The 12,583-nt window shown below is 39.7% G+C and overlaps 1 protein-coding gene across 4 annotated transcripts in view; it reads left to right on the forward strand.

The window, feature by feature from the left end:
- The window catches only part of ANKFN1 (ankyrin repeat and fibronectin type III domain containing 1), a 470,333-nt gene that overhangs the window by 445,467 nt on the left and 12,283 nt on the right, over nt 1–12,583 (forward strand). For all 4 annotated transcript variants that reach the window (XM_039241182.1, XM_039241185.1, XM_039241183.1 and 1 more), the window contains 2 exons: nt 3,904–4,070; nt 10,172–10,385. In XM_039241182.1, the coding sequence (XP_039097113.1) occupies nt 3,904–4,070; nt 10,172–10,385 (381 nt within the window). The remainder of the gene's footprint in view (nt 1–3,903; nt 4,071–10,171; nt 10,386–12,583) is intronic.

Genomic DNA, 12,583 nt, shown 5'->3' on the forward strand with positions numbered 1-12,583 from the left:
TGGCACAGTCTCAACCCTCATTCCTAAGGCCCATTTTTCATGATTTAGGATACCATTCCTGAATTCCAACTGTCAACTCCTTTACTACCAGGAATCTTTAGAGGGCATCTTGTGCCCAGGTTCTTTCCGACACCTTGGCAAAGAAATCATGGAACTAAACTCACCCCAGGAGTAACTGTATTGATTTTTTTTAGCTTTCAAACTAGGCTCCGTGACCCAGACTTACTAGGATTTTATTGAGTTAAAGATCTTAAGAAGAATATTCTACTCTCAATCCTGTTCTAATATTCTAACTTGAAATGCCTCACTCTTTCTGAAGGGTTAGGGCAAGAGTAAAAAAAAATATTTTGTTTCTCATATGTGCCACAAGCTGTACTGGGCACTGTGTGTAAATTATATGATTTAATCCTAAACAGGAATTACTATTGGTCTTAGATGTGGGGAAAACTGAGGCTCCCAGAGGTTACATGCCCACTTCCACACAGGTAGTAACTGACAGAACTATGATTCAAATCCAATTCTGTCTGACACCTAAACCAAGTACTTTCTACTCTATGATACTCCTAATCCAATGTCTAATGTTGGTGATGAATGCATTTTAGTCCATCACTAGCTTATATAGAAAAAAGAGGGAGAGAAAAGGCACTGCAAAAAAATAGAGATAGTGTATAAATTACCAACAAATCATGTGGTCCAGATAATGCATTGTTGTACCCTATACCCTTCTGTCTGTTAAATGCATGTGATTCACATTAGAAAAAAATTAGAAGCTTCCAGTCTATCCTCCCCTCCTCTGTGATGGCTACCAAATGTATCATTGCTAAACCACAAAAGACTATGTTAAAGTAACATTTGTTAAAGTAACATTAAAGGCTCTGGATAAAAACCACTAGCGCGGGAAAGTAAAGCACTGTAGCTGAAAAGATCCTTATAGCTCACTGTGGTGAGTGGCACGGGGTGGGAGGGGGTAGTGTGGGCACTGTGAGACCACCCACTGGTCCAAGGCTCCTACCACAAGGAGACACAACAAGAGAAAGTTGTGGACACCCTGGCGTTTTAGAATTCATATGGGACTGATAGTGTTTCTTTTAAAGGAATTCTTTAGTGCCTCTCTCCCTAATCTCCCTATCTTCATATTTTAGAAAGAAGGGGAAAAAACAGATTTTTTTTCTTCTATTTCTTTTTTTTTTTCCAACTTGGTTTGGAAAGGCACACTGTGAGACACTTCACTCTCTTCACTCTCCAGCCAAGAGAGGACATCTGTCAAGTGCTAACAGGATATAATCCCTCCTTGAAAGGCATAAAGACACATTCAGGGAGTTACGAGGGTCAAGAGTAAGCTCCGAAGTAATGGTGACTCTTTCCTGTAGAACTGCCAGTAAATATCACAGATTTGAAATACACCTTTTAAAACAGGAAAATCAAGAGCACAGAAAGAAGAGAGAACAGAAGGAAAGAGGACACTTTGGAGGAAGGGTCTGCCCCCTTCAGACCAGGGCATGCATTTTTGTTGTTGTTGCTGTTGCTGTTCATTCAATCAATAAACACTAATTGAGAAGTTATAATGTTCCAGATTTTGAGGAAATAAAAACAGGAGACATGGCCCCTGCCCTCCCAGAAATCATAGTCTAATACCAAGGCAGTCAAGTAAACACATAATCATAATAAAGCAGGTAAGTGTCCTGATACATTTAGAAACAAGTGCTCCAGGAGCACAAAAGAAAAAGAAACGAATTCCACCTGCAGAGGAAGAGGTGTCAGTGAAGATTTCACTGCAGAGAAGACACTTAAACTGAATCTTTGAGTATCAGAAGGAGCTGACCTGAGGATACTGGTGTGACCTGAAGACATTGGTAGATAAGAGTATTGGAGGACAAGAAAAAGGCATGTGTGGAAGTATGGAAGTGTAACAGGACTTGTAATAAATTCAGCCTGATCAAAGTTTAGGATTAATTTGAGTGGAGGCTGAAGGGTAGTTGTATGATGGAAGATATGATTGAAGATATATTCAAATCCTAGACTGAAAGGTGCTTTCCTTCTGGTGATAAGAGGTTTGGGGTACCTGGGTGGCTTAGTCCATTAAGCATCCGACTTCAGCCCAGGTCATGATCTTGCGGTTCATGGGTTTGAGCCATGTGTTGGGCCCTGGGCTGATGGCCTGGAACCTGGAACCTACTCTGGATTCTGTGTCTCCCTCTCTATGTCTGCCCCTCCCCAGCTCATGCTCGCTCTCTCGCTCTCTTGCTCGCTCTCTCTCTCAAAAAAAAAAAATTTTTTTTAATTCTTAAGAGGTTTGATTTTTGTCCTGAAGTCAAGAAGCAGCTCTGTAGAGATTTTAAGCAGGGAAATAGCAAGAATAGTCGATGTTTTGGGAGAAGTTCAATAGTTTGTTATTTCCAGAGAGGCTCTATGAAATCAGTTCTTCCGTGTGTTAGGCATAGAGGTGCTAGAGCATAGGAAGTGGGAAGGCAGGATCCGACACCAGACAGAAAAATCAAGCCTACAACCGAGAACCACCTCCTTGAAATGGTGTACACCTGGAATAAGGATGATCCACAGAAGCCCTCCCTCCATTCTTCTCTTCCACTTCAGTATTAGGAAACACAAACAGAACAGATTACCCTTACACACACCAGAGATTCATCCTAGGAAGCAAGCAAGCAAGCAGGTAGTGGGTAAGATGGAAATTTTAAGGTGCACAGAACTCTCTCACTATTCAGAGAAGAAGGGCTTCCTACTAGGGTGCAGAGATGACAAGATGCCTCATTCTAAGGTAGTGTGGTTTTAGCTTCCCTAAATGTCCAGGTCTGGGTCTTTGGTATCAACTGCAAAGAGGCCCAAAGGCAGTAATTAGATGTTCTTCCTAGAATTCTTCACTAAAGAAGCCAGAATAGAAATGTTTCCACAGATTTGTGGAGTTATAACAGCCCTATTTTCAAAGCATGGAACAAACTGGTACAGTTGGAGATACAGAGTAAATGAGGTTCCTGGAAAGTGAGTCTGCAAATTCAGCAATGGCCAGGAAGAGCCTGGTACTACACTATGATTCAGGAGGCTTTCCTCGGCTCACTGGAATCTAATGTTATGGTGTGTAATCAGAGTCAGATAGAGAAGTATGGAAAAATCTGATCACCTCAGGGTACCTGCATGAGGCTGAGTCCCATACTCCTCTCTCCCTCCTCCAGGATGGAGATGAAGATTAGACTGTTTCCTCTGGCCTCTGCCCACTATCTTTCGAGTGGGGAAGGCCAAAGACAAAAATGGTCTATCTCCTTCCAGAGAAGCTGGGAAGCAGAGAGGCAGGAGAAGGAACAAAACCCATCATACCAGGTCTTCAGGGAAGTTTTCCAGCCAGACAACAAACACCCTGAGAAAAGTATGTCTTGTATATTCTGGGACTTATAAGATACTTACTGGAAATCAGACATGGAAATCAAAACTAGGTTTCAAATTTCTACTTGACTTTTTTTCTCCTTTAAAGTGATAAGCAAATTTATTTTCTCAGAATATATATGTGTGTGTATATATATATATAATATTATATATATTCACACACACGTGTATGTGTGTATGTGTTTATATATGTACATGTGTGTGTGAGCGCGCACACACACACACACACACAGCCTCAACTTTAGGAGCTGAACGTAAACTGCAGCTTGAGCCAACCCCACTTCCCCATGCCTTACCAGGACTTGGTAAACCTTAAAAGGGAATACTGTCTGACTAAAGCCAGACAACTGGCCCCTTAAGAGCACATTTATAATTTATTTATGGCTTAATATTTTCCACTGATAGGATTAATAAATCATGTTTTCATTCAACTTGTTTTCTCTGAGGTATGAATTTCTCTATTTTGATACCAGATCTTAACATGTTTTATTTTGCTTGTCCATTTTCCAGTTCATTTTTGCAGCTACAGGGAGAAATTTATTAGTCTGTATTGCCGCCTTTCTGCTGTTGTGGAGCTGGATTCTCTGAATACCCAACAATCCCTGAGGGAAGCGATCTCAGACAGTGAGGTTGCAGCTGCCAAACAAAGACACCAGCAAGTTTTAGATTTCATTCAGGTAATAGTTTGTTTCTTCTGAGGTAGAAGGAAAGAAGAAGGGGCAGGGTGGAGGGACTGAGAACCAAGCATGAGAAAGAACAGCAATCTGGGTTTACTTAAAGACCACAGTATGCAAGAGCCTGTTGATTTGGTTAAAATTTGGAGTTCAGAAAGATGTGAGTTTTTAAACAAAGGCTTAAGAAAAGGCTACATATAAATCACAGTGTTACTAAGGACTGCATCAGTCACTGTGGTGGGTAGCAGTGGATTCCCATATTGGAGAGAAAAACCACTGCCACAGGAAGTATTGATCAGCTTATTATACTTACCTGGTAACCCACTGATAATTCTAACAGAAAGAAAAATTGTATTAACTCAATATCCCAGAGAAAAAAGAGACGAAGATGACCTGGCACTTTATGTTAACTCACATCTGATTGGACCTGAGATTCCCCATGGTTTAGACTTCTTTCTGGCAGAGCTGACACTTTAATGTGTGGCTACAGGGGCCAGAAAATGTGTTCCCTATCTATGGTCTTATCTGGAGAAGCCTTAAGGTGACACCTCGGGTTCTTGTGACAGGGGCATTAATTAATTACCAAGACAATTTGAATCTCACCCGAAATTGCCTCTACGTCCCTTGGACAAATCTTATGAACTTTTTGCCTATATTAACCAAGTCACAAAATGAGTATAACAGCAATAGCCCATGATAAATATCACTACAATACATATTCAGTTCAATTTGGTAAATATTTGTTGAACACCCAGATGTCAGGCACTGCAAGAGAGATACAGAGTTGAATTATATAGGGCCCCTGAATATAAAGAGTTTAAAATACAGTAGGATAGACAGGAAATGTGCATAAATACTATTTTTTTTGGTACCAAAAGAAAAGTACCAAAAAATTTTTTTGTCAACACACAGAAGTAAAAATTTACTTACATTTTTGGGTATGAGAAAAGTTGCCATAGAGGATGTAACTGATACCCAAGCTGGGTCTGGAGGGGCAGATTAGACTATAGTAAGGAGAAACAGACTCAGAGGCATTCAAAGCAGTAGTATAAACAGATAAGGCAGAAAGAATAGAAAAATGATATTTTGGAAATGATGAGTAGTCGATTGGTTGGGGCATAAACTGAGTGAAGGTAGTGAGAAAGTAGGCAAGAATGAAAGCAGCAATGAGATCAGATCACAAGGGCTTTACTAAAGGCTATGGTAAGAAATTTGTACTTTATTCTGTAGGTAAGAGGGCCCTGGCCAACATCTTGAAGAAGGTAAGCTATAAGCCCTCAGAGCTACTTAGGATAGATTCAAGCTGAGGAATAATTCTTTGCAGTGGTATGACCATACTGGTTTATAGTAAGCACTCATTCTCATTAGCTATGCTCAGTAGATAATTTGCATATCATTCCTGAATTTAAGGAGAAGACCAAAAGTAGGGAAATCAAATATGAAGCTATTACAGTTATCTAGGAGAGGAATACTGTGTCCTCTGAGAGAATAAATTTCTCTAAATCCTAACCTCCTAATTTGCAAAATAGGGAAGGTAATACTACTACTAGCACGTAGTATGACTGAGAGAATTCAACAAGATAGCACAGTAAAGCACTGAGCACACTGCCTGCACATAGTAAGTATGCAGTAAACTATGCATTCTTTTATTCATTAATAATGAGGAAAAATTCTCTGATTTGGAATTTACTGATAACTCAGGGAAAAGATATTATAATATACTTGAAAGTGGTGAGCAAACAAATCTTATTCTACTTCTCCCACTCTGTAAATGAGATCCTCTCAGACTAAAGACATAAACCTTTTTAAGAAATTACATGTTTTCTTAACCTGAGAATGTAGTATTTAAAAATTCAAACATGTATGGCATTTATTTCATTTCCAGTAAATGTGGAACATCGACAGGGGGAAGGGGTGGGAAAGGGAAGAATGAGGCATGAGAATATGAAAGACTGGCTTATCTTTTGAACCCAGTATAATGGACAGTGGAGCAGAAGAAAACAATGACCAGAAATCAATTAAGCATACATTTTAGTCCTGAGTTCCACTGATAGGCCTTGGAGTAATGGACAGTTCGTTTGCTCTCCAGGTTCCCAATCTTCTCATACATAAAATGAAAGAGTTGGACTTGATGACTTCAAAGGGCCTGGTTGGCTCTAATATTTCATGACATCTTTAACAACCATAAATATTCTTAGAGAAGTACTTCTATAACCATGCCTTAGGTTCTGTTTCTGCTTTATTCCACTTCAGCCTCCCTAAATCCAATATGCTCATCCAACAAGAAAGCTTTTTTCAGTCTTTCCCAGTCTCAGACCCCTCAGGAGTTCCTGGCTCCATTCTTACTCTTATTCCCACTCTTACTCCTTGCTCCATTCTTTTTCACCTAGCCTAGGGCTCCACTGCCTTTTTCTCTTTTCCCTTTCATCACACCATTAAGTGGGATGGATAAAGGCAGGCCAGGCCAGCAATTCCTCAAAGTTGCAGCCTGTTCTGGTCTCCCAGAGCAGGTAACCTGAGAGCCGCCTCTACATAGTCTCCTTCCAGCCAGCCAGGTACACGTAGACTTGGATTAAAGCCAATTCCCAAAGGGTTCAAAAAAATCACTTCTAGGCCAGGGTAAACCCAAACCATCTCCTGTACCCAAGCCTTCAGTGGACTGCTTTGCTCTACCCCACATGGGTAACTTCACTGACTAGAGATAATGCAGTATCATCTCTCCCCTTATCTATGTTGGGCTTCTCAATCTCTCTCTCGCTCAGAATGAAAACCAGCTGCAGCCACTCACCCATTGGCATTCACAGCTCAGCCCACCACACACCATAACCTGCAGAGGCAACCGCCAGCCACGAGAGCATTTGTATGATTCCAGATCTAAGACAGTGTTGAAGTCACTACACAAACCAAACGTTGTAAAGAGCAAGGGAGTCTATGTAAATACAGTGAGGAAAAGAAGCCAAAGAGTGCAGCCAGAAAAGGGGAGGGCCTGGACCAGGGGAGGTATAGAAAATCATAGATAAGGTATACCGGTTTTATAGACAGCACACACAGCAGAAATGTCAAAGTGTAGAGACTTGGAGCTTGGCATATTTTGAGCTGCTAAAGCCTAAAGGGCAATTAGGCTATAATTTATATACTGTAATGCTTCAAATGCTCCTAAGCTGTAATAGAAACACAGCTCATTAAATATAGCCAATCTATCATCCCCTCAAGCACCTTGTAACTGTGCTGTGAGAAAACCAATCACCTTTACATTTTAATAAAAATATTATCTTGCCTGAGCACAGAGAAAGGGTGTAATTTATGGGATGAAAACCAAAAATTGTAAAGGGCAGGGTGAGAAATGGATGTAGAACTTTTAAGCAACAGACCTAGGGAGGTCATGGTCTTTCTTTTCAAAATGTGTCAGCAAGTCTTTAGAAGCTGAATTTGGAACTTAAAATCAGGGGGATTATGTTGTCAGTTATTTTTAGATCAACAGTATAAGGTAAAATGGGTGAAAATTGTACTTCTTTTAGAGCTATTTAGCTAAGTATGCTAAACTCAGGCCACAGGCCTCCCTGTACAAATGTTTTAAATTTTTATTCAGTTAATACTTGTTCACTTTATCACTGAGAAAAAATAAGAAGTAAATATTGTTTACACAGATAACTTTAAATTTTATACAATAAATCTCACTAGCCATCCTCAGCAATAAGGCTGAAATAATCTTATACAAAGAGAATAACTGGATTATTAATAATTGTATTAGTTTCTTAGGGCTGCGGAGACAATTTACCACAAACCAGGTGACTTAAAACAACAGAAATTTATTCTTTCACAGTTCTGGAGACTGGAGATCTGAAGTCAAGGTGTTGGTCAGGCCATACTCCCTCTGGAGGCTCTAGGGGAGAATGTGTTCTCTGCTTCTGCCAGCTTCTGGTGGCTGCTGGCATTCCTTGACTTGTGGCCACATCACTTCAATCTCTGGCTCTGTGGTCACACTGCCTTTGTCTCTTCTGTCTTCCAATCTCTCTCTGCCTCACTCTTAAAAGAATGTCTTTATGACGACATTTGTCATGAAAATAGGGTACATCCCAAAAATATAAGATAAACTTCTTTTTCAAAATCCTTAGCTTAATCACATATTTTGGCAGACAAGGTAATACTCTTTTATCATGGAAGGCAGTGTTCACAAATCCCAGGGATTAGGACATGTACATATCTTCGGGGAGGCCACATTCAGCCTCATACAATAATCATGATTGTCATTATAACAACTTTAAACTTTATAACGGTGTATACTCTATATAGTGCACTCATCTACATTATCTTACTTAATACTCATAATCACTCTGTTGGAGGGCAGAGATCTAAAGAATTAGGTAACCATCATTCATTCATTCATTCACTCGTTCATTCACTGAGTAATGACTACTGAGTAGCTACTCTTTGCACAGCCAAGAGCAAAAGATAAAAAAGCACAGTTCCTGTGCTTAGAAGGCACTCTAAAAGCTATCCACAGTCAGTAGAGCCTTGAAGATAACTTTGAGACAAGAATGCTACATGAGGTAGGATGAGTAGAAGGCAGCTCAGAGAGCAACAATCCCAACAGGAAAATCTGTACAAGTCTCCTCTGGGATTCCCATTTTGGTTTTATCTGCTGAACTTCAGTTCTCTCCCTTTACAATGCTCAGTGCATCCTCATGACCTGCCCACTGTTGACTCTCCTGCCCAATTCACTGCCTAACAAAGGCTGAGGCTCGACCAGATGCTTTCATTACTAGCCCTGAATACTCTGCCAAATCCAGAATAGAAAGCAATGGACCACACTAGTTCACTCTAGCTTTCCTGTCACTCTGAACATGGCAGTTTGTCACAGTTTCAGACTCTACTCTGTGTTGTGAATACTCTTTAAAGACTATTATTTAAGTACAGATTAATAAAATTCTATCATCAGACCTTAACCTGTAGTATTCATACAATGAACTTCTTCTACCTGGAAGTTGAGTGTCACCAATTTTCCAGTGTTCTTCAAAAATAAATCACAAAGTGTCGAGCTAACAGGGACCTTAGACATCATCTAGTCCAACCTCCTCTTTTTACAGTTGAGTAAATGCTCCAGAAGAAGTTAATGGCTTGCCAAAGGCACCCAAGTGAAATCAAACACAAAGCCTATCACAAGCCCCAGGGTCCCATGAAAAAAATGTATAATGAGCATCCCCTCCTTGGAGAATCAGAGTAACCAGCAAGTTTATGGCCAGTGTCTATCAAGATCTGGAGACTGTCATCCACAAAGGCAGGCACAAAAATATGAGTGACTTTTATTTACACTTTGGTAATTTTCTGATAACCCCGAAACCAAAATAGTAACAGAATAGACTCCTCTAAAAATGTAAGGATATTTTAATTACTTAGGAATAAGCTATTTAAACCATTTTGTACTTTAGAAGCACTTATTTTATGTGTAAGAAAGTAATAAGTTTAATATATAAAGCTATTTCTTTTCTATTAAAATAGATCCAAGAATCTCTGCTTAGCAAAATATTCCAGTAATGCTTTGTTTTTCTTCTGCATATAGAAGAACTAAAATTGCATTTCTTTCTTCAAGTATTCTGAAATTTAGACTTTATCATATCCCTTCCTCACAATACCCTAATGAGGAATATTTCATCTTACATTGAGAATTAACACTTCATATGTATGAGAAATGTACCCTGCAGTACAAAGCACTTATAAATTCATCATTTCACCCAATCATCATACCAGTCCTGTGAGATATAAAAAGGGAGGTTTTTGTCTACATTCACAAATAAGGCAACAGAGGCTGAAAGAGGCCAAATGACTTGCCAAAGGTTATTAAAAGCTAAAAGTGGGAGTCCCAGCTAGAATTCAGGTCTTCCGCTATTTGCACTAAATGATACACCCTCTCAGGTAAAAATATGCAAGGCACAGAGATGAGAAAGAACAGAATTTTCTGGCTTAGCAAACCTACATTGAAAGTATTTTACTCAAAACCAGTACTGTGGAAAATGTATCATCTTGGACTCTCAGGGAAACTTACTCTTTTTTCCCTGTTTGGCCTGTTTGATAAACTTAAAGTCTTTTATAATTTCATTCCAAAGCAACTAGATGAAGTTTGGCGTGAAATGAGATGGATCATGGATGCTCTACAGTATGCAAGATACAAACAGCCAGTTTGTGGCTTACCCATCACAAAGCTGATAGACCCCTCAGATGAGCAGAACCTCAAGAAGATCAACTCTACGTCATCACATATAGACTGTCTTCCATCCCCATCCCCATCCCCAGAGATGAACAGAAGAAAGGCTGTGAGTGGTAAGTAATAAGATCTACAGGTCTGTATTTCAGTCACCAGATTTTTGGTCCTATCTCCACTGATGAGGCTCTTTTATGCTGAGTCATTGGTCCCTGTAAGCAGGAGGAAACACTGCATAGTGGTAAGAGTCTAAAAGCAGAGAGGGAATAAAATCAGAACAGTGGAGGGATAGGAAACTAGGGCAATAACCTGAGATCAACTCCATCCAGGAGTGGAGAAGCTTTAGGCCAGTTCTGGCCTGAGCTTCCAAGATACAAAAGAACACAGAGCAGGGATGGGAAATTCAGAAATGCAGAATGGGGACTGCTTTGGTGCCAAGCGAGGGCCAAGTCAGCCAACGGAATCTGACCAAAACCAAGGAAGGAAGGAGAAAAGACCCAGCCTCTAGTAAATAGAGACTGACAGTAAAGAGGCAGGAAGTAGGTCCCAGCCTGGGTGAAAGTTCAGGGTGAATTTCTCACCCAGCATAGCACCAATGTGCTGGGGTGGGAGATGGGAAAGAAAGAAATCTTGGATAAATAGAATCCTGACCCTGAAGCCAAATAAGTAGGTTGGCCTCATCATGGCTAAAACAAGCAGGAGACAACTTTTAGGCAAGCTGTAGGGGATGCCTGGCACATCACCTCTACTCTTGGGAATGGAATTTGAGTTTACATGGAAATGCTAAGAACAAAACATGGCTGGGTTAACACAGAGTTCTACAAAATACTTTTTGGCTTATAAACAGAGAGAAAGCATACTAATCAAAGGCAATATAATTCTCTTGCCTTAGGATAAGTTGAGACTAGTGCCATTTTCTAGGCAATTAAAATAATGGCAAAGCATCTTTCTTGATTCTATAGCTTATAAGAGCTCCCAATTCTGTAAGCTTTACAATAATAATAATTAACATTTTTAACAAACAGTTCTGAAATATGGGCTTATCCCATAGGGGGCAGCATGGTGTAGCTGAAACAGCTTGGGCTAAGAAATCAGAGACCTGGATTCAAATCCCAGTTTTCTTTTACTAGTTATACCAGCTTGAACAGATTACTACATTTGAGTCCAGTTTCCATGTACATAAAATGAAATTAATAATATCTATACCTTGAAAAGTTACTTGTGGTTAAGATAGCATATGTGAGATATGCATGGCATATAACAGACACTAAATTGTAGGTATCATATTTGATGTTATTACTCTTATTATAGAAAACTTTAGTGGAGATGTAAACCTTTTCTATAAGTAAGTTTATATATGCTCCTATATTTTAAAAATCTCAGTGTCCTAAAAATCAAAACTTGGCAAATGGAAGAACTTGAGAGACAGCTAATTTACATTACCAAAGGATTCTATGACTTGCCCAATAATTTTTTCAAGAAAAAGTAGATTTTCTCAAGTGGATTTTTGTAGATGCCCACTAAGCTAGACATACAAATAAAATGCCATCCCTGCCATAAGCTAGTCTAGTGGGGGAGATAGATACAATAACAAAATTTCATGGTAAGTGCATAAATGCTATGAGGAGGATATGTATAGGGTGCTATAAAGTCTATCGGATGTGTCAACCATAAACTCATAAGATCAAAGAGACCTTCTGGAGGGGAGATGGGGTGAAAAGTGGGAAAGAGAAGAGCATTTATAGGCAAAGGAAGCAGAGTGTGCAGCTGTATTATAGTTCGGGGAACTGTAAGCAGTCTGGCTGAACTTAGAATCCAAGGACATTGTTTCGCCTTTTTCTTTTCTCATTAAAAAATATTTATTGGTCATCCATCATGCTTCAGGTACTTCTTGAGGTAACAGGGAGGGATACAGTGATAAAGTAAAGTTGCCACTTCCATAGAGCTTACATTCTAGAAAAAGTGACAATGAAAACATAAACAAGATAATTTCAGAAAGTGAAAGAATTCCAATATATAATACAAAACAGGAATCAAGATTGGGAGGGCGGGGGCGGGGGGGAGATGAGCAGGGAGAGTGGAGAGTGTTGAATTCACTAAGATGATCAGGAGAGACCTATCTGTGAATATTACATTTGAACCAACCACAGAAAAAGGAGCCAGTAAGGCAAAGATCTAGAGTCAGAATATTCCAGGCAATAAAACAGCAATAGGCCCTGAAGAGGGTGAGGGATGAAAAGAAAGCCAAAGTCACTGGAGCAGAACAAATGAATGGGCTACTGGTGAGAGAGAGGGTGGAGAAAAAGGCAGGGGCCAG

The sequence above is a fragment of the Hyaena hyaena genome, unplaced genomic scaffold (assembly GCF_003009895.1).
Source record: "Hyaena hyaena isolate Hyena2069 unplaced genomic scaffold, ASM300989v1 scaffold_189, whole genome shotgun sequence".
In the NCBI taxonomy this organism is placed as follows: Eukaryota; Metazoa; Chordata; class Mammalia; order Carnivora; family Hyaenidae; genus Hyaena; species Hyaena hyaena.